Source organism: Streptopelia decaocto, assembly GCF_964273445.1.
Source record: "Streptopelia decaocto genome assembly, chromosome: 6".
NCBI lineage: Eukaryota > Metazoa > Chordata > Aves > Columbiformes > Columbidae > Streptopelia > Streptopelia decaocto.
In genome coordinates this window covers 37,624,855-37,652,257 of record NC_138660.1, presented here as the reverse complement: position 1 = coordinate 37,652,257, position 27,403 = coordinate 37,624,855, and the positions used below count along the sequence as shown (strand labels likewise).

General features: G+C 41.5%; 1 protein-coding gene across 3 annotated transcripts in view; it reads left to right on the top strand.

Annotated features, from left to right (window-relative positions):
* UNC80 (unc-80 homolog, NALCN channel complex subunit) overlaps positions 1–27,403 on the top strand; it is a gene marked incomplete at its 5' end in the record, with an annotated part of 130,324 nt that overhangs the window by 50,245 nt on the left and 52,676 nt on the right. For 2 of the 3 annotated variants that reach the window (XM_082055065.1, XM_082055064.1), the window contains 8 exons: positions 1,784–1,996; positions 6,467–6,602; positions 9,142–9,275; positions 12,637–12,802; positions 18,002–18,102; positions 21,136–21,333; positions 23,470–23,577; positions 23,973–24,111. In XM_082055065.1, the coding sequence (XP_081911191.1) occupies positions 1,784–1,996; positions 6,467–6,602; positions 9,142–9,275; positions 12,637–12,802; positions 18,002–18,102; positions 21,136–21,333; positions 23,470–23,577; positions 23,973–24,111 (1,195 nt within the window). Of the gene's footprint in view, positions 1–1,783; positions 1,997–6,466; positions 6,603–9,141; positions 9,276–12,636; positions 12,803–16,281; positions 16,486–18,001; positions 18,103–21,135; positions 21,334–23,469; positions 23,578–23,972; positions 24,112–27,403 lie in introns of all 3 variants that reach the window. The other variant, XM_082055063.1, reaches the window with a different exon arrangement.

Sequence of the window (27,403 nt, the reverse complement as noted above, 5' to 3'; positions counted from 1 at the left end):
GGCTTTACTTTGTGAGAAGAGAATAATAGAATCCTCAGCTATTCTCTGCTCTGTATTGCATGTGAGCAACGAGTAATTGGTCATGTTTTCACCAGGTGCTAGATGTTAGTTTTGTTTCTGGTTGTCAATGAGTGCCTGGGTTCAGATTTCTGCCTTCCTCATTAGAACATTGGGCCAGCTTCAGTGTTCTCCTTATTCAAGAGAGTTACTAGAAGATCAGTATTTTTGTCCAACACTTGAATAAAATATCAGTAAAATCTGCAACACGATGTTGTGTCAGGAAGCAACTAACAGATGTTGTTACTCTAGACAAAATATATTTTTTTTCACCAGACCCTTAAAGGGCATGACTTTTTTTAGTCCTGTTGGTAGTAATTTCTAGCTGTAAGTTTAGCTGCATTACTGAAGCTCTTAAATCCCCAAACTTTTGGAGCATGGTCCAAAATTTTCTTGCTTTCAGCTTTTGACTGAAACACTATTGGAAGCGCTATTTAATAATGTTTCACAGAGCAACTGCAGACCATCTTCCATGGTCTCAAGGATCATCTTTTGTTTATGGACCACAGATGAGGAACCTCCCCTTATAAGTAGATACTGATCTGATTAAATTGTCTCATTAAAGCTGTCAGCATCTAAGTGTGTGGAATACATATTTGTGCTCTGCGAAATCCCTGTTAGGGAACCTTTCAAAGCCAGCTTGTGAATTGTGGACATGGTTGTATTGTTAGTTTTACAACCTGCTGCCCACAGGACTTTTTGCTTGTGAAAATTGCAGGAAGGGAGGGAGGGAAGGAGGGAAAGTAAATGGAAATGAGGATAACCAATTGCTTTTAGTCACTTTCCAGGTCTGTAAAGATGCTATTTTTGCAGACCTGTAGACTGCTGTGAAGAAAGCTCCTTCCTGAGTCTAAGCTACACTTTAGGAAACAAATTACAGTGTCCATTTTTTGAACATATTTGAGAGTTTCAGGAGCACTTGTTATTGGTTGAACATGGATCCTGTTGGGCCATTTAATACAAACTGAGATATGCTCAGTATAATTTCTAGGTTCTCTTTCAAACTGGAGGAAGGAGGATTTTTCCCTGAAATATAGTCAAGGCAATCACTTCAAAACTCAGCTGTCTGTCTGATGTTAAGTTTCAGTACTGAATTGTCCAGTGCTTGCTAAGGCTAATGAACTTAGGCTGGTGAAATTTTGTTAACTTGTGCCAGTAATGTATTTCGCTCTCCAGATCTGCTTGTTGTAAGTACGAAATAGCACTCTTCCTGTTTTCAGCAAGCCTCCATTTTTGCTTCCACCCCTAAGATGCACAAGCAGAACTTAACAAGACAAACGCTAGGATTCACGTGGCCATGCTGCCATTTGTGCTTGCAATATTTGCAGCCTTACTAGTGAAGGTGAAAATAAAGCTTGACTCATTCCTCCAGTAAATGTGTCAGATGCACACTTCTGCTTTTAGCCACGTACATGGACTCTGAAAGAAAAGATTACAGGGAGATACTGAAATGAGCTTGTTCCTAAATTTATAATGTGGTTCTTTCTGCCCCTCTAGTGGATGGACTAAGCATAACTGTTCATGTTTATAAGCCTTGGTTTTATTAGCTCAAGAAGAGTGACTCAAGGCAGAGATCCTGGTTTCAGACTTTGATGGAGAGATTGCTCAGTCTGTGTGACTCCATGGCAGAGTTGCAAAGCAGTTGATTAAAGCACAAGATCATCTAATGTTCGAAGAGTTTCTCCAGTGTATTTGTATTAAAAGTGATGTTCTGCAAACATTTCAGGAAGCTCCTGTAGTGGCAAGAGCAGCCCTGTTCCTTGAGTGTGCACGCTTCGTTCACCGCTGCAATCGTGGCAACTGGCCTGAGTGGATGAAGGGCCACCATGTGAACATTACTAAGAAAGGCCTGTCTCGTGGGCGTTCTCCTATTGTGGGCAACAAAAGGAATCAGAAGCTGCAGTGGAATGCAGCTAAGCTCTTCTACCAGTGGGGAGATGTAAGTATTTCTTTCTCTTCTACTTACATTAAAAAATATACCAAAAGGTAGTTGGATCCTGTGGAGAATTTCAGTTCCAGTAAAATGGGGGCTCATAAACCTCCCTTCTAACTTGAGCTTCACAGTCTGCCAGGATCAGCTCTTCTAGTGGAAATGGACTGTTTTAGAACCTAATTGTGTCCCTCCTTCTACTCCCCCCATCCCTCTGAGGATCCATTTGGTCCACTCTCCTCTTTCCAGCACTTGTCATATGTGAATGCCTAAAGAAGAGTAAGAGCAGGGTGTGTGATACTACTTGCTTTTTTTCTAGCTACCCCACATTTTTAGCCCAGGGCTGCTTGAGATAGATGTGTTGCTATATATTTAGTAAGGGATTTCTCTTTGATGTACTTGTTCAGTCTCTCTTTGCACCCATACAAACTGTTAGCCCTCATCATTCTTTGGCCGGGATACTATATGTCATCTAAAGAATGGTCTCTGTTTTGAGCTTGGCTTCTTCATGTTTTATTTGATCATGATCTCTTACCCTAAACATGAGCTAGGCAATTACCCTGTCTGGCCTTGTCAGTGCTGCTTGCAATTTCTTTAGAAGCCTACCAGGGTTTACCTGTTGAAGGCCTGATTCTTATTGCAAATCACTTTACACAACTCAAAGTAGGGAGAGAAGTTCCTTTGACCTCTGTGGTGCATGTTCCATATGTCTACCTGGAAGTGAGCTTTGTGCTTATCACCTCTTTTTACAAAAACAGAGATTTTTACACTGATCATCATGATCCAGGAGAAAAACCAACCAAACAAGTAAATCCAAAATGCAAACAAAAACAACCAATCACCACCAACAACAAAAAAACCCAAAACAAACAAAAAACCCCAACAACAAACAACAAAAACCACAAACAAACAACAACAACAACAAAAATAAATAAACAACCAACTAATCAAAAACAAGCCAACCAACCAACAAAAAAAACCCAAAAACCAAAATCCAAGGCTCAGGGCAATTTGAAAGCCATGTATTCTGCAGTCCCAGGGTACTTAAACAAGCCATGCTAAAGAAGCCTTGCTGACCTGTATTCTCCTCAGTTAAACCAAGGCACACTTCTCAGTGGAGCACATCGTAGAGAACCTTGAGCTACTGCTGACCATGTCAGTATATTCCCACCACAAAACACAGCCCAGGTGGAGAACCTAGTTTGGGTTTGACCCAAGGTAATAAGCTTTGTCTCTTGGCAGCTCTCTTCCTTCCATTTCTGAAGCTAATTCAGGGAATGCTACCTGGGCACCCAACTCTCTGTTACGTCTCAAACACAGGAGGCTATCTTAATAACAGCACAGATAACAGAGTTCCTTGAAAAAGTAGCCTAACCCCTTTGAGGAATTCTTCCAAGTGGAGAATATACAATTACATCATCCTTGTATTTTTGCATGCATTGCTGACAGTCAGGATTATACATCTGTTTGTTGACTCTATGCCTCTAGACATTCCTTTTCTTCAGATACTGACAAAATGGGAGCAATCAAGTCAGTAACCATTAGAAGTCAGATTCCCCATCAGCTGCCATTTTTAGACCTGGAAAAAGTCCAGGAAGGTTTTATTTTAGAAATGTTAAAGTACCACCATATGATGCAAAGTCACAAGAAAGGAGCTAGGGAAATCTGATGGCGAGCAACTTGGCATCATTCTTTTCCCCTTAACTTTAATGGCATCACAAGGCATATCTGGATGCATTCTCCATGCTAGGAGTAGCATGTGTTTGCTAGCCGCCTAGGAACATCCCAGAAGGGAAAAGCATTACTTTTAGTTTACTGTAAGGCAGGAGAAGATTTGGAGAGTAGTCTTTACTGTGCATATTTCTTCTCTTTTTACTGCAAGGTGTCCTGCCATCTGTGAATATTTTTATTTCTTCATATTGGAGGCTAGGACACTATAGTGACCCACAGTATCACTGGCTCCCAAACAGACTCGTGCTTTAGGATTGGTCTGTACCTAGTACTGCAGAGGGGCAGTCCCTTTACATCCTTTATGTTGAATGCTGGGCAAGGCTGCTCCTCTGGCACTGCTTATACCTCCCAGAAGCTATTTCAGATGAAGATGGCTGCAAGCATAAGTGGCAGCCACCAACCAAGCCTGTAGGGCTGGGACCCTGCAAGCTGTACTCCTCACATGGTTGCTTTTCCCGCCCTGACCAGGTTCCAGCCAGATAGGCTAAACCGTGAGGAGGAACAGCTTTCTGTTACTGTAGCAGTGGTACCTGCTGCAGAACATGCTTCTGTTTCTGTATGTTAACATGCCCATTTCACCACGGGCAACACCATTGTGAAGGGTGGAATGGCTGTGCGCTCGTATAGCTCCTAAGCAGCTCCAGTAGCAAGAGGATGGGTTACTTCCCCAGCCCAGCTCTGCCTCCATGCTACCAGATCCAACACTCCAGCACACCATCCTTGATGAGGATGAGCAGCAAGGCTGCTGCTCTGGAAGGAAGACCCTTGGATAAAGAGAAAAGAATGTATTAGTCTCTGAATGCACTGAGGCCTTGTTCTTTTTTTGTTTTCCTTTGTTTTGTTTGTTTGGCTGTTTTGTTTTTTTTTTTTTTTTCTTTCAGGAAGTAAGGCTGGAAATTTGTGTTAATTATGGATCCTTGCTTGTCTGTCATTGCTCACTCATTGTGATATACAGTGCTATTGTTAAAGTTTAGTGAGACCAAGAATGAATATACAACCTTCTTTTCCCACCTAACTCCTTTAATTCAGCCTCCATAACAGCCATCAGAGGATAATGGTGGTAAACCCTTTCCACAGGAGGTGGAATTTGGAATGCCGGTAACAATGATGAGCCTATCGAATCATTCAATATCATTTGTTATGCTGTCTTTTAAAATAATACAATGTTAAATCTATCCTGATCGGGTTAGTCTGTCACTTCCTTTGGCTTCTTCTGTTAAGAGGTATTTTGTTTTGAAGTGTAGCATGCTCTCCACTGGCTAGAAAAAACAAGGATAATTCATGCAGATAATACAAGTTAGGAATTCAGTGCTCATTAGTTAGGATGCGTGGGATTATGCATGATTACTTTAGCATTAGGGGGGACAACACAGCATAAATAATATGTGATAAATTACTGCTTTGTGGAGAGGCAAGCAGAACATTTCTTCCTTTAAATGTCTGAAACATGAAAGGGGAAAAATTGTGAGAGATCTGGAATTTATTTAGCAATGTGCAGGCTCACAGATAGCTGAGACTGGCAACTATTTCTGTCAACCTGCAAACCACAGCAACAGCACCTTATTCTCTTCATGTAGCAGAGTCATTGTTGCTGGATTTCACAGCAGCTACTTAGTACCAGGGACGAAGAGCCCTGCTAATACCTGTTTGTGACTATTTCTGCTTTGCTACAGCTGAGCCAGGAAAATGATGTAGTGCTGGCATGAGCATTGGTGCTGACTTGTAGAACATTCAGAAATCCTCTGTGGTCTCTTTCTCTGAAATGATCCCAAAACAAAGGAGGCCAAACAGCAAGTGCTGATGAAAAATCACTAATTAAACACATTTCCTCCCTTGCAAAGTGATGGTATCACAGGATTAAGTTTTATGTACTTGTCTGTGTTCTCTTCACCTATCTGCAACAAAGAAAACGAAGAAGAACCTTAATAAGTGTCTTAGCAGGAAAACATTCTTCTTGCAAACATACCCTCATCTATAGCTTTGCTTACAGCACCATGATGGCTGTTTACATGCTGATAATGATGCTGGCAAACAGCCACAAATAAATGATCAATGCCTTTCTGGAGAATGTAACAGTATGCACTGGAAACCTCTCTGTGTCCTCTACATGGATCCCCTCCACACCATTACACACGCACAGTTTTCATACGCATTTTGTCAGCTCATTTTTGGAAAGTACATCAGTCAGTCTTCCCTTTAAAAATGGAAGCAGGTCTTCCCATGGGTATTCAACAGTTTTGTGGAGGAAACAGGGACTGTTACTGGATTCCTAAGTCACAGTATAGTTTCTTAAACAGACTTTAAATTCTTAAAAAATTTCTTGAATATTCTTGGTATTCTCAGACTTAGCAAATATCTGGCACACATATGTCAAGGGGAGAAAGAGAAGTGTAAGAAATGAATACAAAATAATGGCCTTAATCTCCTCCTATCTATCATGTGCTGCTTTGGGGATTTTTTTTTCTGTTGTTATTTGACCAAATATGCACAAATTTTTCATCCTGCAATTCGACACTGTGTGCAAATTTTGGTTGAAAAAAGGGGGACATAAATTATGGGTTTGGCAGCAATTAATCTACTATCATCCCTTTAACTACTTTACTGCATTTTGCATAGCATAAAACCAAAACTGGGACACTGTTGTGGCTGGAACACCTCCACAGGCTGCCTGGGGCAGAGCCCTGGACCACCAGGGAGCTGGGCTGAAATTCTCACCTCCTTGTGCTTTCTCTTTCTCACTGTCTGCAGGCAATCGGTGTCCGCCTCAACGAGCTGTGCCATGCTGAGAGCGAGAGCCCTGCCAACCTGCTGGGCCTCATCTATGATGAGGAGACCAAGAGACGCCTGAGAAAGGAGGATGAGGAAGAAGACTTTTTAGATGACAGTAAGGAGACTCCCTTTACTACAAGAACCCCCGCTTGTAAGAATCTCTGCTTTAGGAGCACTTAATTTTTCTTCTTTTCTCATCCTCTTGCCACCCAGCTGTATTTCCCAGTCCCTCACCTTCACCCCAGCTTCCTCCCCTGTTCTTTCCATGCCCGGCTGTACAACATGACAGATGGGTAGCAGCATTGATGAAAGACTTTAAAAGAAAAGTGGGGGGAACCAAGCAGTGAGTTGCAATTCCTGTATGCTGGCAACTGCAATTATAAGCAGGTTAATAACTTATTTATTGAGTCTTGCTGAGTACCTGAGTACCAAAAGTGGTTCAGACTTCCATTCTTCCTAGTTATTTCTGTGAAAATATTTGTGTAAGATCAGCTACTTTTCTGTTTTTAGCATTGAAGAGTCATCTCCTCACCTGAGGTGAATTGGCACAGCTCTACCAAAGGCTTTTAAAAATCCTGACTTCAGTATATTTACCTGATTCTCAGGCAGAAATACAGCACAACGGTATAAAAACTATCATGAAAATCTGTATAACGACAAGATGATTAAAACACACACATTTGTGCCTGTGTGTACATAAGAGTGAGAGGGGGTGACAAATCACTGATTCTGAAAGTCTAGATAGGCATGCAAATTAGTAACAAACCTTGTGAATCGAAACAAATTAAGTCAAAACGCATATTGTCGTAGGGGTAGGTGAAGGTGGTAACAAACATTATGTCCTCTCCAGACACCATTTGTATATACATCTGTGCTGTAATGTACTGGTTCCTGTGTACATGTACTGTTGTTCACCATCGGATGTAGTGTGCTAGCACTGTTTATGTATTTTCTGGTTTCTTTTTCTGCGGTTCTGGGTTTGTTCTTATCACTGCATAAAGGCCAACTTTGGAATAGAGAGGAGTAGGTGGGAGCAGTGAAATGACATTTGTGGGAAACCATCTCTAGAGAAGGTATTGGCCTGAAGCCAGACCTCCTCTTGTGCCACTATGTGCTGTGGGTTGATTAAGCAGATAAGACTGTGGAAGTGCTAGCAGCCACATGAATGTGAGTGGCTGTTCTAGATAGTTCACTGGCCCTTTAGGAGATAATATCCAAAGTAGGAGGGGGATACCCCCAAAATTCTCCCTTTCCTGTACCAAGAACAAACAACTCCATTCCCATGACTGAGTGACAGAACAGTCTGTCTTGTCCCTGTTCAACCACTGGTATTAGGCATTCAAGGGGCTGTGGAGCTGCTTTGAAAGGGTGGCCTAAGACAAGCAGAGGGAACTGGTTGCAGTCTAGAAGGTCATTTAAAAGCTCAAGTACTCTCCTGAAAGCCAGGGTCTGCAAATAACTGATATGCCTTCTTGCTGAAGGCACAGACTTTCAAAAGCTGCCCTGTATGCTGTAGGGAGTAGACTGAGGAGCATAAAATATGCAGTTGGATATTCTGTTAAACTGTATGCCTCATCTGTATTTGATAGTTCAGATTGTTTTAGTCCCTACAAACCCCATAGTTTGTTACTGGTAAGTTGTACAGAGGAATTAGCAAGCATCACAGAATTAATCTGTTTTAATCTGATCCCTGTGGTGTCCTCTCACTTGTTTGGTTTGGACGGTTTCTTTACAAAAAATAAATAGATCATATATGCAGGAAAGCAAGTGCAAACACAAATCTCTCTGAAATGCAAGATCAATGGTAGTATCAGGCATTTTTTTTATTTACTTTTTTTGCTGTCCATTATCCTAAATAGTATTTTTCAAATTGATCAAGCACTGAAGAATCCTTCATACTTTTCAAGCTTTGCATGTCATTAGATGGGTTACAACATGTAGGGCTTTTGAAACTGATTGTTTAGACTCAGTTGAGACAAAACTTCAAGTTTCCCCCTTTGTTTTAGATTGAGCATTTGAATGTATAATTCGATTGAGCAGATTGATTTTTATTTTTTTTTTTCCTTGATTATCTCCAAATAGCACTTGGATTCTTTGCACAAAGAAAGAAGCCTGACTTCAAAGGAGGCCGTCTTTTCCAGTTATCAGGGTTGTAATTAAGAGCAGGCACAGTACCACTTTGCTGACTAGTCACGACTGCATGTATTTTGAGAAATTCCCTATATTTGAAAGCAGCTCTTTTTTAGAACTGGAGAAAAGTTGGCTGAATGCAAAACTGTAAAGGGGAAGAAGGGTATCTATTATGATACTTAATGTGTATTAACTTTAAATGGGGTGTATACAAAATGCTACAAGATCATGTTAGTTTAGTAGGTACTTCACCATCTATATACTCTCGTACACTGTAACGTTATTTCAATATAATTTAATAGACACTATAGTGTGTTGGTACTATTGCACATGCTGGTAAATACATAGATTGATATTTGTTTGACAATGTTCCTTTTAGTGTAGGAAAAGTATCATACATAGAAGTGTGAGTTTTCCTATTTCTAGTGCAGCTTGCATTGTGCACCATACGTGGAAATGTCCATCACCTCTTGGTTCCAGATTTTGTATAATTTCCTTGCTCACCACAGAAATATTTTTTCTAGGCACTGTGAATCCTACCAAATGTTGTTGTCCTTTTGCACTGAAAATGGCAGCCTGTCAGCTTCTCCTGGAGATAACCACTTTCCTTCGAGAGACCTTTCCCTACATGCCCAGGCCACGTACTGAGCCTCTTGTGGTAAGTGGACAATGCACATTGCAGAGGGAGCTGTGCCCATAGAAGTCGTTGGGCACAGGGCCTGGGTTGATTAAGAAGATAAGACTGTGGAAGCACAACATGTACAGGAAGTTCAAAGAAGTTTCAAAATAGAGAAAAGAGCAGCAGATGAATTGAGAAACTGGATGTGGAGAACCTGAGAGGTGTGGGAAATGGACTGCAGGAGGTGACAGCTCACATGCTACCTAGCTGATTCGGAGAGCTAGTTGATGGACAACTGAACAGGGCAGTTAGGAGAAAGGAAGAGAATGGTTTACAGAGAATTTGATGGAACTTAAAAGTTGCAGATTTTTGGTTTGGGTTAGATAACAGAATTGAAGAGACATGGGGAAGAAAGGAAAGAAACAAGGAAAGAGAGAAACCTCCGTGAGACTGAGAGAGGCACAGGCAAATCCTGGCATGAATAGTAAGCTAAACGACTGATTTAGCAACAACTAATTTTGTGAATAGTAGAACCCGTGAAACCTGATTTCCGGTGGTTCATTCTTGTGTAGATTTTCTTATGTCTAATAATGCAGTTTAACATTGCCTTTAGCATGTTGTTTCAGAAAATACCCAGGCACTCAGTTATCTTCTGTCAAATTGGATTGAAGGTGACAATCAGCTGCAGAGGTGGTTAGCATGGAATGAGATGAGAATTGAATGGCAGACATACAGTTTCAACTTTTGGCCCTAATATGTTTAGGAAATCAGCATAAAATTATAAAGAACGAACAAGAGTTTAAGTTTCCAAGTGAACATGATGGTTTAGCCCTACTATACTGGTTTTTGTTAATGATAGGCTTAGATCAAATTTTGCTGATGACAGATGTGCTTGACAGGCTGATTCGTCTGGGTGCTATTGTGATTAGGTTCTGAAATTCATTTCAAAGGCTGTAGTTGGCCTATGTTGAAGTGTCTCATCCTCCAGGTGTGCAAGAATGGCAATTTTGAAAAACAGGGATAAATTCAGCAGTCTTCCTAAATGCTGTTGATATTTTTACCATGTAATAAATGACTGCATCCCAAAGCAGGATAATACCATGGTTCAGAATTAATCTCAGTAAAGTAGTTAGGCTTGGAACTAATAACATGTTGGGTAATGAAGATCAACAAAAATCTGTATTTTTGTGCCAGATAGAAATGCAACTGATTAATAGCTTTTCAGACTTGCATAAGGGAGAGAAGGAGGAATTATTCTGTGATGCATAGGCAGAAGAAACCTTAAGGTGACATTATATTAGAGAAAATGGCCATAGAGTTCTTTTAACTTTGTATGGGGAAAGGGGAAGCCAACAACACTCCAGATTAAAATATTGTCTCTATGTTTGTGGAGTGATGCTTCCTTTCCAAAAGAATCAGGTACATGATGTTATGATCCATAAAGCCAAAATTCCAGTAGAGCAAAACTCATTTCTGCTGGTGTTTGTAGGCATACATGTTCCATAGATAATAACCACAGACTTAGCAGCCTTGAAGAACTGAAGCATTTACAACTGAGCTCGTTGTGGTGAACCAAGTTTAACTACCCACAGTCCATCCAGACTTGCCAGGCTGAGGGCACAAGCACCCACACCTGTGTTTGAGTGAGGCAGGCAGTCCTAACTGAAGTTTCCACCAAAGGCTTTTACTGAAGCTGATGGAGTAGATACAAGGTCATGTTGCAAATGGCTAAGAGTGATTAATACATTCTCTTGGAGCCTTCTGCTGCCACAGGAGAGCCAGAGAACTGGAATTTGTCTTTTGCTGTCCTGGAAAATCATTAATTTTAGCTTAGCAGTTGCTGAAGATAGAGTCAGCCTAACTGTGTGCTAAGAGGATGTATTTCAATCTGTCAGTTAATTCATGGGGGCGGCAATTTCCAGTGTAAGCACGTTTCTGAACACATCGAGAAGTAATGTCTTTAAAGACTCCAGGGAGGGGAGGTTTGACCATGCCCGAGGAATATACCTGTATTGTTGTCATGGCTCCCATTATGTGTGCTACTTTATGAAGTCTCTGTAATCCAGACAGATTTGGTCACAGATTTTTATCCTGAAATGCTTTAGCCTTTGCTTCATACTAGAAGATACTACAAACCATTACTTTAAGCACCCGCCTTTTTATATCCCAGGTTTTGTTATTGAGTCAAAACATTTCCCTAATGGCAATCAACTGTTAGCTTTTCTGACAACCATTCATGATACTTTTCCCTAGAGATGCAAAGCTGACTGCAAATGGTTTGGGAGGCTAGTTAACCCATTTCAGCACAGATCTTCAGCACAGATCAGTCTAAAACATATGTTTGATAAGACTTTTTTTTCCCCCCTCTGTTTCCCAAATGAACTCTTAGAGTAGTGGACTTTGTCACTACCCAAGTAGCTCCCATTATCTTCTAAAGGAGTTTTGTATGCAAATTCCAGTATGAGGTCTCTTGATCCTACAGAAATTTATCCAGAGTAACTATTTTGGATAATTTTAGAGATGTTATCATTCACATTCATCAGCTGTTAACTCACAACAAGGAGCTTTATGTCATCTTAGATTTCAGCTTGTTACATTTTGGGTGGGGAGATCTCAAAGGTGATGACACCAACACCCAGTCTAAAGGCACAGTGTTCTTGAAGAGTCCAGCATTTGCCGGTGTGGGAAGTCACAGTCTTTCTTTCACTTTTTCTAGCTGTGGTTAGAGAAAGGACCTTTGCTTTTTTGGCCTGAATTCGTAGCCCATAGGTGACTTAAACAGTGCCATTTCTGTTAATAGAAGAAAATGATGGTGCAGAGTAGCCTCTTCCTTGTGCAATGCTGTTTATTTTCCAGAATTTAAGTGCAGCCAACATATCTGTTACTCCCTTTTTTCCACTGTGTCCTTTCAGCCAGATCTGCGCCCAGAAAGCTTGCTCTGCGCCGTGCTCTCATGGCTGTCATGCTGTCAGCTGGCTTTCTCTCAGCCGTTCTGCCTCTGGCGAGAACAGTGGCAATGCATTCCCTAATCAGCCACAGGGAGTAGACACCTAACCATCCAGCCAGGACCTTGGGCAACAGCCACCTTTTATTGCCACCTGTCCATTTAGGGACCATTTATCTGTTTCCCCCTCATGAGCCTGCAGACACGATGGCAGTTCACTCAGTAGTGTTAACCAGAAATGTATGTTAACACCCATTCACTCTTTCATCCTGAATGGTGCCTACTAATGGGGCTCAGCGTGCTGCAAGCCCAAAGAGGAGTTGGATTAGAAAGTGCCAGGGTAGATGGAGAACAGTGTGATAGAAATAAATTTCCATCTGAAGTTTATGTGGTTGCAGTGAAAAGCATGGGGGCTCATACTGCTTGTACGTCTGTGTGGTGTGCATTCTGCTACAGGATCTGGAGAGCTGCAGGCTGCGTCTGGACCCTGAGATGGACCGGCACAGGTATGAAAGAAAGATCAGCTTTGCTGGGGTTTTGGATGAAAATGAAGATTCAAAGGATTCCCTGCACAGCAGCAGCCACACCCTCAAATCTGAGGCTGGCTTCGAGGAGAAAAAAGGTTTGTCAGCAGAATAAGGCTTTTGTATTCTCAGGGCTTGTGAAGTGGCGCTTGATTTTATGTTTTCATTTGCACAGACTGTGTTAAAAAGCAGGCAGCCATGGAGTCATGTGGCTTTGAATCATTTCTGAGACGCTTCTGGCCTTCAGGGTTCAATATAAAAAATGTGAGAAGCAAAGATGTTAAATTTTATAAAACACTGCTATGACTGAAACCGATAGAGAACATTGCAAGATTTCTAAAAAGGAAGATGCTTTGTTTGAAATTGTTTCTCAGTGGGATGCTGAGAGAAGCATCACTATTTGATTCACTTTAAAAATAAAGATCAAAAGTGTTCTTGTTTGGTTTTTATTTTGATTACAATTTTTCATTTTGGGAAAACCACAGATAGGAGGGAAGACCAGGATCTCTCTGTGAAAATCTGTGCTGGTTTGGAAGTCATGGCATCTCAAAAAATTAGTGGTTGATCACTTGATCTCTTGAATTCTTTGCTACCACATAAAAATACAGACCTATGTGGCTTTTGATGGCTATCAGATTAATGTTACCAACATACTGTACACTGTACAAGCAAACTTCAAGCTCACTGTGTTTGCTGAGAACAGCAGATTGTTTCCATTTTTGAGCCATCTCATGCAAAACTCACATACTATCTGATGGTACAAGTGTTGCAATACAATATACAGTCATGCATATTTGCAATTAGAGGCTAAGGTGCCAGACAGTTACCTGTAAATGATTCTCCCTCTAACAAGTTTTCTAGAACTGTTTCAATTCTGTCTCATTAATAACCATATAAAGGTGCGGATGTTTGAATGTTGACTTTGATAATTGTTTGAAAAATATAAATGTTTGATGATTGTTTGAAAAGGATGGAGCCTGTGGCTGGTAACCTCTAGGAACTGTAATGTGTATTAATGATTCAGAGGAGCTTTTATTGACTTCACGGGGCTTTGGGTAAATTTTGCATTGTCTTCAGCTGTGACCCTGCCACAATTCCTGGAGAAAATACTAGAACTGTTTCCAAGATTTGCATGCTGTAAAACTGCCTCCAATATTGTGTGTCAGGTGGGACAGTTACTCCTGTGAAGACAGCTAGGTATCCACATAAGAAGAGTGAGCTATATAAATTAATTCTCAACCTCATTTTTTGTACCCTTGGCATATTAGCAGCCCACAGAAGCACATGGCCTTATGGTGTATCTGATAGTCTAAGATCAGTGGAAAAGTATCTCTCTAACTATTTAGATGAGGACAAGCTTGGGGTTGGGGTGGCTTTTTTTGAAGATATTTATGATGCTTGAAACCACCTTTCAGCCTCTCAGGCAGCAGTCTCATCCAGCAGGATGTTACCTGAGTGGGAGAATGCCTACAAGCACACAGTCCTGCTGGAAAATGCTGGTGGCTGGTCTCTAAACATCCTGCTTTTCTTGGATGCAATGCTGACTTCCGTTTTCCTTCATGTGTTGCTATGCTACAGGCATAATGCAGATTTGAGTTATTTTTGCAAACATAATACTAACTTTCTGCATCCTTGACTCCATTAAACTATGTTTTTCCTGCAGTTATATTTGGGCTTTTTTCCCATTCTCCCTTTTCTCTAAGCTGTCATGTAGTATTCCTTTACTAAAGCTGCCCCTTTACTATATATTGTGGTAGGAAGGCTGAATGTTAATATACTCCAGCAAAAATGTATTTGCAGTATTGTGGAATCTAAGTAAATGCAAGGTAATGTTATATTTAAAAACTACAATAATTATTTTATTTTCTCCGGCCACAGACTGTTCTTCTGGGGGTCCACTTGGGCCAAACGTAACAGATGCAGAGGCATCTTTCATAATCTACAGTCTTCTAGATAAGAAAATGTTGTGTGAATGTAACTAAATTTCTCTCACCTGCAGTGACAGGTTTCTATATCTCGATGTGTTTGAGTACTAATCTGTTTCCTTTCATTTTTTCCTGAGTGTTAAAAATTTTGCTCTCATTGCTTACACCAGGCGTGGCTTAACAGCTATCCAAAAGCTACAAGTTTACTGTATAGAATCTGCTCCAGGTAGGTCTGAAATACAGACTCTAAAGCTAGATAGATGCAGGGTCTCAGAGGAGACGTGCACTATTTGGGTGCTAAAATGGGATTCTGCAGACCTCATGAAATGCAATTACAAGTGCTAAAATGGTTTGGCATTTGGGGGAACTGAGCCACTCTATTGAGGGTGATCTGAATGGAATTCAAGCAGTAGTGATTGCTAAGGGACTCAGCATGGTCACTTGGAAGGAGATTTTCCAGTCATTCAACCATGATTTGCCCAGCTGATTCATGAGAACTGAGGAGTAGCTCTCAAAACTGTCTTTGCCCAGTACATTAGCCACTGGAAATGGGAGTGGGAATTGGGTTCTGGAGGAATTATGGGCATTCTCAGGAGTTAAAGGTGCGTTTGATTTTTCCTGAAGCCAAAATACAATTCTGTTAAAATATTTTTCTTACCTATCGTATCTAAAAAGCTGTATCCTGTTCATTCTCAACAACACACCAAAAGCTAATTGATCACACATGGCCTTGCCTGATTAGATCTGCAGTAAAATGACTGAGTGTTGCAACATTTGGACTGACATACTGCTATGTACTGCCTTTGAACTAAGAGGAGAATGAAAGTGCAAACGGTTGGTGCTTTGAACATTGAACCATTTCATGTCTGTGCTCATCAAAAATGCAGAGTGTCAATGGATGTTGTTAATGCCTGAAAGCTGCTGATTTGTCTGAAGGCGAGGATCTACGTGCTCCGTTTCCTCTAAAGCATTCTAATGATGAAGAGTAACATGCCGAGACATGGATTCATGCAAATCTTACTTCAAAGAAGTCTTGCGTGCTAACCTCATGAAGCAGACTACCCCACTGCAGTCACACGTGCTGTATGAATAAATAATTGATCCTACTGCAGAGCTCAGTGAGGTTTACAGAACCCAGGCCCACAGGAAAATAGGTTTGTCCATGATGCCTTGCTCATGCTTGGGATTCAGCCATCTATCCCTAGCAAGAGGTGATTCTGCACTAATGTAAACCCCAGGGGCTGGCAAAGAAAACTGCAGTTTACATCCATTGGGCAGATCCTGTTTCCTGGCAGGAACTGATCCAAATTGGTGTGAATCATAGGTTTTCCTTGTCCACATTTTGGGTTTGTGTTAGAGCAACTGACTCTGCTTGCTGGTGGTTGAATGAGGGCTAATTCCAAATACAGACAAGGCTTCCAGGAAATGAGGTGCTGAACACATTTCCCTAAAGCATCTTTACTGCCTGATTGACAGAGCTGCATTGGCGGTGGCTTTGGAGGGACCCTCTGGCCCCACAACCCTTGGTAGAAGATGCTGCAATACAGGCTGGCAGCAAAGGGACGGGAGGGAGGGGAGGGGCAGGATATCTTTCTTTTTTAAATGGGGAAAAATTAAGGGGAAAAAAGTCCTCTTTTATTCTTTTAATACAGTTCCCAGCAGGAAGATCAGGATAGGAGGCTCCCGCTTGCTCCAGATTAAAGGAACCCGCAGTTTCCGGGTGAAGAAGGGGGGTTCCCTTTCCAGCATTCGCCGGGCCGGCAGCCTAAAGAGCACCAAGTTATCACGGCAGGACTCAGAGTCTGAGAATGAGGAGCTGCAGCTGTCCCACAGCAGGGACACTGTCACTGATATAGGTAACTTAGATGAGTGGGTGGAAAGGGAGGGGACAATAGGCAGGACCTTAAACTCTTGATGTGATTGCAGCAGAGCTAGAAATGACAAGAGACACACACCCCAGCAGGCTAGGGAAAACTGAGCGTCCTCTTGAGGGCCTGGGAGGAACACGGTCCAAACCTTGGGTGCAGCATCGGCTCCGTGCACAGGTTGTCAATTCAGAGCTCCTTGATAGAGCATGAACTCTTGGAATGCTGCTGCCTGCCAGCCAAGCGCACGCTGTCTTCAGGGGAGCACATGTTTGTGTGTATATGCTCATACATACTCCCCTAAATCATACGATATTATGAATACATGAGGCCATATGTATATATGATATTTTGTTTTCCATAATAACAGAAAGGAGATGTGTGTATATATATATATATATATATATATATATATGTACAGACATGCACTTCATATTCTGTGTAGGATATGATGTCATTGTCATGTCGTATGACATGTAATGTATTCCTATATGTAGAACATAACAGGTACATGCTACATACTGTATTTCTACATATTGGCATGTAGATATATTTTTATAGTTTACAGATGTCTTCCTCAGTCTTTCATAGATCACCATGTATTTGTCTTTTGGAAGACAAATGTGCATCCTGCCATGAGAGATCTCCATCACAGTTTAAGTAAAGGGGTTCCCTCTGCTAGGGATGTTAACCAAAACCTACAATTTGGATACAGTTGGAGCTGAAATAAGCTCCCAAGCTTAATGGTTGTTTTTATGTTGCCCAAAAGATGCTCAGTAGGTAAACATGGGGAGTGAGATTACCTGTTCTGCAGACTTTGGCAAGTCACAGTTCACTTAACGAAGAGAAAGAAAGGATTAACCAAAATTCATCCACAGCCATCTCGTAACAGCATTGATGTTAGTTTTATAGGAGGGCCATGGGTTATGAAATGGCTAGAGCAAACAGGGATCAGTGAAGCTCTCAGAGAAACATCTCCCTTGCCTGAGTTCTTTAGAACAAATGAGCTAGAATCAGGATTTTTTTCCCCTTTCATCCCCACGACATTAGCAGTTTCCATGGGCAATTAGTTGTGACTTTGCCCATTGGCATTTACAGTTAGATGCCAATTCTGGTTGGATTTTTGTTGACGTTTTTAACCACAGAGCCCAGTCAATGCAGATCACTAAACCAACCATTTGCAGCATCTGAATAGTGCAAAGAATTTGTTTCTGATGTTTTTCATTTACTTTCTCCCCTTCCGTTAAAGAAAAAAGCAGGGAGGGAGCAGTGTTTGCTACTGACAAGATGACCTGTGAGTCAAGTCTAAATGGTTCTTGTAATTGTCAAGCCAGCTTGATACAAGGATTGGGGAGGGAAGTCCAAACTCAGTGTTTCCAGTGTGGCATATTCTGTGTATTCTGGTCTGTTCCCACAAGGCTGGCCTGGCTTACAAGTGCTGTCCCTAGTCTTAAAGCACATAGGGCGCAATAAAAACAACCACCTTTTGGGTATTTTTCTTTTGAAGAAGGGAGCCCTTGGAGCACGAGTGAACCTAGCATTGAGCCCGAGGTGCTGAGCAACACAGGCACGGAGGAGAACTATCATCGGAACATGTCGTGGCTGCATGTAAGTATGAGTCGCCAGCAACAGTCTCAAGGATGGCATTTTCAGTAGGAAAACCTTTGTGCTGGCAATTAACGAGATCACAATATGTGCTTTCTCCATGTAGCATCAAGGATCTCAAGTGTAAGTAAGATGCGACCTTTGGAAATTGTCTGTTTGCCATTTCTACGATGGACTAAAAGCAGAAAGTTTTTGTCTTGCTTCCTCTGTTTGTCATATAGTTTGTAAGGGAAAAGTGACTATTTCTCTCTAGGCATGCAGGGACAGTCATGCTACCCCAGCTGAACAATCCATTAGCTCAGTATCTTCCCTCCAGCATGGCCGGTAATGAGTAGTTCAGGAACAGTAACAGAATGGGCTTCAGTGTGAGCTGGGCTCCCAGCTCCTGGGAAATGGCATTTTAGAAGCTATTAATACTTGAGCTGGAGGCTCTGTTGTGACCACCATTTTTACTACCTACCAGAAGATTTTTCCTAGGGAGTTTTTCCAACCTATTTTTAAGGCAATTTGTATATTTTTGTCTCCATTAGCTGTGTGACAATTAGCTTAATTATTAATCTTGTGGGGAAAAAAATTCTTACTTTTGGAACATTTTCTTTTATTCTATTAGATGCATTCTATCACAATGTCTAACCCGACAGGGCCTGTGTAGTTTTGAGTCAATCCAACAGACTGTGAGTACAACAGTGCAAATGGGATTTAGTCATGCAAAGCCTAAGACATCCATTTTGGTGATCTCTGTACCCATGATTTAGACATGCCAGAAGTCATTTGGGCAAGTGTACACAATTCAGTCCACCAGGATCCAAGGACTGCACCTCTGCCTGTGTTGCCTCATGACACGCTCTGATGATACAGTACGGCCAGTGTGTTCTTGTGCACAGGCTTTACAGAAAAGTTGGATCGATTCCCCTTGCACAGATTGTGTCCTGCACATATGTATGAGGACAGACGCCTTTTGACTTCTGAGTTGCTTCTGGGAAAGACAGGTGTCAATAATGAGTTGATATCCTCCTTTTTCCCCTAAGTATTCACACAGTCTGCTGTTAACTGCACCATTCCTGTGGGGTGTGGGCAATAACAGGCTTAATACAATACTGTGATGTCAGAAGCAGTTCCTGATAGTCGTCTTTTTTGGAAGAGGGTGGTGGGGCAAGGAACTTGAATGTCATGTCTTCCAAGCTAGTACCTCAATCCCTGGACTACCCTGCTTCTCTGTCATTACTGTGATGTTCTTGATAATGATTACATCTCATTTGGAAATCCCAGTGTACTAAACTGAGTATGTTAGACATGAGAGTGTGTAGTCAGTGATGAATTAATGGATGGATAAAGGCATCTCCCTAGCTAGCAGCTTAGAATAAATCATAGTGCCTTTGCTCAATGTGGGAGGATGCATGGACTCATAAGAATGAGGCATAAACTGAAGGGAACTTGAGATGTTTGTCTCATTTTACGTGTGATTAGCCTGCATAGGAGAAAGGAAGATTTGAAAAATCATCTGTTCCAGTTAATGCCACGCAAGTACCAATATTGCATGAGAACTTTCTCCTTTTATTTATTGGAAAGAAGGTGTGGGTGGATGGTCACTAAAAACTACAGGCAAAACAAAAACCTGCTTTACTTAACAGTCATGGGCAAACCACTCAAAAGGATGACTGGTTCAAATTGCTTCTATGCATGCACCAGCATGCACCTTTACCTGTCCTCCTTTACCTGTCCTTCATGTGGCAGCCCAGAGCATGATGTCCTCATTCTGTGTCAGTGTGCCGTAACTACAAGTTACAACAGTGGACCAGAGGCTGGGTAGAGGCTACATAATGCTGATCAGATTGATACTATTTGCACATTGATACAGCACTAGTGGCTTGAGTTATTCTTGATTGACCCCAAAATAACACGAGGCCAGAACAGGCAGGCAAAGAAAAGAATCGCACATATGCAGCACCGATTTGTTTCAAATTAAGCTCCTGACCTTTTAGAATACTAAATATTTGAGAGTTGAGAGTGAGGTGGCTGCCTTACTTGAGAGAGCCAGCAGACTGCAGCTGTACAGACCATAAACAGATGGAAAAGGTGGGATAGCTCCCTTTGGTAGGTCTGGGTATTTCTGCACCAGGTTGTGGGATGGAGAGATGGATTCATAAAGGCCAGTCGTGACCTACAGCATCGATGTCTTGGGGATGCCTGTGTGTTTTCCTCAGTGCTGCCAAGTGGTTGTGTGTGTGTCGAACATGAAGGTGAATGTAGAAAGAGTTGCTGGACCGGGCTTTGCTCCTCTGGGAAGAAACCCTTTGAGTTACACTAGAGAGCAGTCACTGAAGTATAGACTTAGCCAAGGCTATCTTTAATTAATTGGTTTAGGGAATAACAGCAGTGTTGCTGCAGCAAAGCAGGGCTCAGAGTAGCTAAATGCCTAAATATTTACTCTGTTTCTTAGACAGGTTTTAGAGCTCCTTGCTGCCATATGGCAACACCATTAGGAACAGTAACTGAGCCAGCTAACACAAAGCCAGGCTGGATGGGCCTGCCCAAGCACAGGAAGGGAAGCATAGGCATGACAACTATGTGAGAGCATCCTGAGGCATTTCCTTTAATGTTTCTTGAAGGAAAGTAACCCCTGAACCTCATGGATTTGCAGCTTTAATGATGATTGAGAAGTTGACAATTTCCAGTCTAAGCGTTCATCTCAGAGTGGTGATACAACAGCTCTTCTGTAAACTGAGAGAATACTGTTTGCTTAAACCTTAATGTTGCTACCAGCCAAACATACACATCTACAGCAGCTCTGTCTCTTTGTCTGTTTTGTTAACACTGATGTTTCTTTAGCCGTGCCTAGCTAGTTTGTAAACCACTTGCAAGTATGGAGCTCTGCACAGACACACATCCCTTTTCAAAAAGCTGTGTTCAGCTTTGTGCCTCCCCAGGTAGGCTCTGGAAAAGTTAGCTTGATTGTCCCCATCGTAGGCTGCCCTATGTAGTTCTCTGTGTAACTCCCTTTTCTATAGGTAACTGTTCTCTTTTTTTCTTTTCAAGGTTATGATCCTATTGTGCAACCAGCAAAGTTTCATATGTACTCACATTGACTACTGTCATCCACACTGCTATCTCCATCACAGCCGGTCCTGTGCTCGCCTTGTCCGGGCCATCAAGCTCCTGTATGGAGACACAGTGGACTCTCTGCGAGAAAACAGTACATTGAACAGTGTGGCAAGAGGCAAAAAACAAAAGGAAGTGAGTAGATGGAACAAACAATGTTTTGGGGTTTGCCCAGGCAACTCAAAAGTACCTTCAAGGACTGCATAATGTACTCAGACACTTCATTCATGACAAAATAAACACAGCCCTTCCTAAACACAGCTTTGCTGGAAAAAAAACAATGACAGACCCTGAATAAAAACAAACAAACAACAACAAAAATAACAACAAAAACCCCCACAAACATACAAAAAACAAAACAAAAACCAGAAACTAGTAAGTTATTTAGCATTATGGAAGGAAGAGAATATGTACTGATTGGGAAGAATCTTAGTTGCTGATAAGGTCATTTAAAAGCGCATAACCTGACTTTCATGTTCTTTTATGACCCCTGCTTATCAGCCCCCGGAGTCCAGTCTCTTTTTTCATATTTCTTCTCCTCTGTTAATATGAATCACGCTTGAATTCCTGCAAAATTCTTGTAAAATCTTGCACAATTTCTTTCTTTTAGGTCTGAGCTCTCAGAGCTGTTCCAAGAATTGTATACATTAGTCTTCAATGTTATGGTCTCTTTAGTGACACATTTTTAAAGACCAGCTCAGTGGAATACTCAAACAAGACTGTGCTTTTTAAGCCATATAAGTGATGCCTCTAACTTCAGTGGAAATACATTTCTGCTTTCAGGAAAGTGCCCACCCAGGTACCAACTGAATCAGATCAACAGTTGGTTAATACTTTCATATTTCTGACCACAACAGACAGACTACAGTTATTCTGAATGCTTGCAATGGTGGAGTCATTCAACTACTTTCAATGCAGTAACACTGAAAATAAAAGTGTTCATGAAAATGTCATGAAGATTTCAGTTGGATAAGGTGGCTGTCATCCCTGTAAGTAGAAAACGAAGGAGTAGGAGACAAGTTCATAACATTTCTTCATCAACCAGCTGATTGTTTGTTTCCTGTCAAATTAGAAAATGAAGGGTATTTGTATGGAATGAAGCACAGAGCAGATGAAACAACAGATAATGATTCTGCTTTTCTGGAAACCATAACACCCGTATGTTTCCTCAGGCACAGAAAACTAGTGTATCAGATATTTAGGAAGAGAGGCAGTAATTTCCTCTGCAGAAGGCAGGTTTGAGGTGAGCAGCTGGCGGGGTTCATGAAAGGTAGCAAAAGAACACTGTACATTACTGTGTGTTCGTTCAACTCCAACTTAAAATTGCAAAGCAAAGTGATCATCCATCAAAGCCCTTAAGTAACAACAAGGACACACTGTGTTTGTACAGACCTCACTGCAGGAGAACAGTTGATAAGTTTTGTAGTGTATGTAATGGTAGACTTTTCATCCTGCTTCCTCATAATCTCGTACTTTTCAAGTGTTGTCATTCCCTTATCTGGGTTCCAGAGGGACCTCACTTTTACTCTCCCAGTGTGCAGAATGAAAGGCTGGAGGTAGCTGCAATATGCAGACCTGGCTGTGTGGTCTATGGGGCTTGTGAATTCACTGATACACGAGGACCCCTGTACTAATCAGCAGGCTGCTAGCTTGAGGAGGAGAGTGTGGCAAGCCAGCATTCTGGGAGAAGTTCCTATTATTGTGAATAATGAACATACAAAGGACTTGTCATTAACACTGTCATTGGCAATCTGCTAGGCACAACTCTCAGGCAGGCATGAGCTCAAGTCCTGATGTATGTTCTCACTTATGCTTTCTGAGGAAGAAGAAAAGATAAATGTAGCTGAGAGGAATCATTGTTGTACACACTAAACACCTCTGCGGGTAATTTTTTGGAAGCAAGCTGTAGATTTTTTACCTCTAAGCTGCTTAAAGTACCATTCAGAAATGAATGGGTGTGCCACCTGTGAGGATTACACAGAGCACATTCCCATTCCTCATTTGGTTTACTGGCTTTTGCCTTAAGCTTTTATTAGGAAAAGCATTGTTAAAAAGAGAAGAAAATTGCATGAGATATGTAATGTCACTGATATTAGGCCAGTTGCTGGCACAGGAGAAGACTTTGTGCTACAGCTCTGGTACCAGACGGCTTCTAGTGTATGGGAATTCCTCTTGCACGTGATCTCCTCCCTGTCCACATTGGGACATCTAAATGTGAACTCTGCTTCTCTGCTTGCTTTTTTTTTTTTTTTTTTTCTCTTCTCCTTCCAGTGCTCAGATAAGTCGTGCTTGAGAACTCCTTCTCTAAAAAAGAGAGTGATCGATATCAACTTGGAAGGCAAGAAGGACTCTGGAATGCTAAAATACATCAGGCACCAGGTACTGATTAGGCCATATGCTGGTTAGGAAGGCTGATACATAGATGTCAGGTTAGACTGAAACAAGAAGGAAAATGTATGTGGATCTTCAAGCCCGTGTGAAGAACTGTTCTTGAATATCAATTGGTTTAGCCCTGTATGTTTTCCCCAGCTAAGTAATGCTAAATTTAAGCCTCTCAAGGTAACCCCATGAAAGAATCCTTTGAGCATGTAGCTCCATTAAATCGCAGTCTGCATCTCTGGCTTCCCATAGTGACACATGCATCAAACTAGGGATACAAAAAAATAAAATAAATTTTAAAATATTTTTAAAATTCACAAATGTGATAAAATACAACCTGTCAGTTTACAGCAATAACACAGCTCAGCTGTAAGGCATGGCTTGTTTTTTCACAGGTAATGAGCCTCTCCCCTGCACCTTTGTCACTTCTAATCAAGGCAGCTCCTGTCCTCACAGAAGAGATGTATGGGGACATCCAGCCAGCAGCATGGGAGCTACTGCTCAGTGTGGATGAGCACATGGCTGGAGCAGCAGGTAAGAGAAAAATCCACTTAGTATGGCTACCCTCACCACACAGCTCACAGTGGATCACAGGGCCTCGCACAACAGCTTTATAGTAGAGAAGTCCTCATGACACCAAGTGTTTCTTGGAAGCTGTTTGGTTTTCACAGACCTTCATGTGTTTTTGTGCCCAGTACAAAAGAGGTGGTCAAGAAGGCAATCTCTCAGACCCTGGTTGTGGTGGGTGATTAGAGAGCATCAAAACTAGTATTTGTGTTTAGCTAGGTTTTCTAGGCAGAGGAAACGGTGACCTAATCTGTCCAGAGTTTAATGAAGTATTTTGTATGTTGCCTCATGGAAATTGTTAGTACCAGTTAAAGGCAGACAGAAGAACAGAAAAAGGGGGTGAGAGTGGAACTGTCATAGCTCCTCTGGTTTACTGAAAGGAAAACTCTCATGTTGCATGGAGACAGCAGCATTGCTCAATAAGTAGTATTATGATGTGGTGTTTATCTAAATTTTCTGTTTCCATTTGGTACTCAGTTGTGCAAATGGCATTTGTTGATGACACGTGGTTGAGAGGCATCTTTAAGACAAAATATTAGAATATCATATACCTGTGAGAGTATTACCTTGAAAAAGAAATTCCAGACATGGGATGAAATTTATTACTACAAAGCATAAGATTATGCCCTTGCAAACTAATAAGAGGAATTGTTCTCTTATGAACTTGGATCTTCTCCCATGGAATTGATATAGGTTGGGAGGAGTTCAGAGTATATCAGTTGGCCAGAAGATGACTGACTGACTGGGCAGAATTCAGAATTCAGCTGTGGAAACAATAGGATGTGTCAGAAGAGGCATTTCATTAGAGATTCAAACTCTTAATGCTGTTGTAAAGCACGTTTTACAATTACCTATGACATGGTACATCCATGCACAATTCTGGTCACCAAAGAGACATTTACATGGGAGAGGTACAATTAAAGACTATTAGGATAGGAGGAAGAAGGAAGAACCTATATGATGAGGATATTTATTTAATGGATACAGGTGAAGACTGAGAGGGGATACTGTTGCTCTCCGTAAATATAGCAGACCAGATGAGGAAGAATTATTTAAGCCACAGTACCATAAAGATGAGTATGAACTCTTTATGACTTCTTTTACCTTGAAAACAGAAGATTTATAACCACCAGAAAAAAGAGAAAAATGCACTCAGGTGTTAAGAGTTTGTGAAAGGGATTAGATAAAATGACACAGGGTGACCCTTCTATTCTTATTGTCCTGTCCAAACACTCATAGTGAGTGTGTGCTAATGCCAGATGTTCAGAAATCATGAGCCACAACCATAGAAAGTATGAACATCCCTCACACGCAACACACAGATTGCTTAAACAAAACATAAATTAATCAAATTTGTTTGTAAGCCAATTTCCCACAACTTTCAAATTCTACCTTTCTTCTCCATCAGCACCCAAGGAAATGGCTTAAAGATTGCCATCTTCCCCAGATTTGTGCAGTTAAGGAAGCCCTCACAGGTGCTCTTACACTGGAGATTAAATTACAGGCATTTTTTCAAAGCCTTCTAACAATGCAAGAGTTTTAAAGTTCTCCTTGGGCCTCTCACCCCTTTTCACCGCACTTCAGTTTAGCTTACCAGTCCTTCATTTTCCACAGTTGGCAATGAATTCTGCCATGAAGTCCATTGTTTGACTCCACATCTCATGTTCTTCTCCAGTTCTGCTTCTCTCACTTTGCATCTGGTCTACCAGTGCAAAGTACTCTTCTTCAGTACACAGGTCTTCTCTGTGCTCTCCCCTTCACCTTTGCCTTTCCAAGGCCAAGTGTGCAGACAGGAAGAGAAAGAAGCAAAGTAAGAGAAACAAGCTGCCTGAAATTGCACTCAAACGCATTCAAAGTCCCTTTCGGGGGGAATAATTTTGGATACTCCTTTTCTCTTACCAAAAACTTACCATGGCTCACATGGAAGGGAACAAAGCTTCGTTGAATTTCCTAATGAGGAGCAGCCTCTGAGATACATCTTCCTCTTTCTCCGCTTCCTGAAGGGAGAATTAAAAGGCTTTGTAATAGCTTTTTCAGCAGCAAGAATAATTTCACCCCCAGCACAAATTACATTCATGAACACTTGCATTAGTGTACAACAGCACCATCTACTGACCCCTTCCAAGACTGCATTTCTTTTTTGGTTACTTCAGTATGAGCTCACGCTTTCATATCAGTCCTGTTAAGATTTGACATACTTGCATTGAACACATCAAAGAGTAGAAGGTTCTCTGAGCTGGTGAAACAGAAGGGTCCCTACAGATTTGGATCGGGACTGTGGAGCCGGAATGGGAGCCTTTGGAGGGCAAGGCAGGACTGAGGCAGTCCTTGTTTTCCCGCAGGTGTTCAGACTGCCTCCCATCAGCACAGCTCTCATGCCTGGCACCTTCTGAAAAACTGTTGAGGCAAACAAAATGGCAAATGTCCTCTTTCTACTATGAAAGAACAGCCACCAAATCTAGAGAAATTGTCTCTAGTGATATGTGGTGAGCTACTGGTCACAGAAGCCGTGGGCAACTCTCTGACACCCACTGAACTCCCACAGCAACACTGTTCCCCCTGCTTTTGTTTCCTGTTCAATGCCCCTCAAATACCCTTGTAAATTAATTGGCCTCCATCAGTCTGGACTTAGACTGTGTCTGTTTATATTCCAATATGCTCCAGTGAAACAACTCTGGGCCAGCTCAACTTCTAGTGTGCTGTTTTCTATTGTGGTCTGGTCCTTTGTCTCTCAATCCATAGCAACTTCATTTTCTCTTGGAAGCAGATTGTGATCATTGCACAGTGACCATTTAACTAAGAACTTTTCTTTTTGGTTTTATCTGTGAAAATATACAGATGAGACCTCTACTGGGGCATTGCCTCCTGCTCTGAGGGGATGGTTGAGCTTCTATTAAACCAGCCTTTATTAATCATCACAAAAATGACTTGGAAGAGGAATCTTTGAAAGCCAAACTGAATTGCTCCTGTTATGTCAAGAGATGCTTCTTATTTGAAACCAACCATGACTGGGTTTTAGTGAGAAGAGCAAAGCTGTGTTTTATTTTAAAAGCAGGTTTTCGAGAACCTTTTACAAGAATCACATGAAATGCTGTGTGGCTCCAAAAGGTAGAATCACACATGCTTGGTTTCATGAAGCATTACAATTTTTGCTAGGTCTTGTAGACTGCTGATCTCATTTCTGGAGCCAATAATAGGTTTCTTTTGGCGGGGTGTTGTATAAAACAGCTGCAGTTTTTCTCTGCCAAATAAACACGTT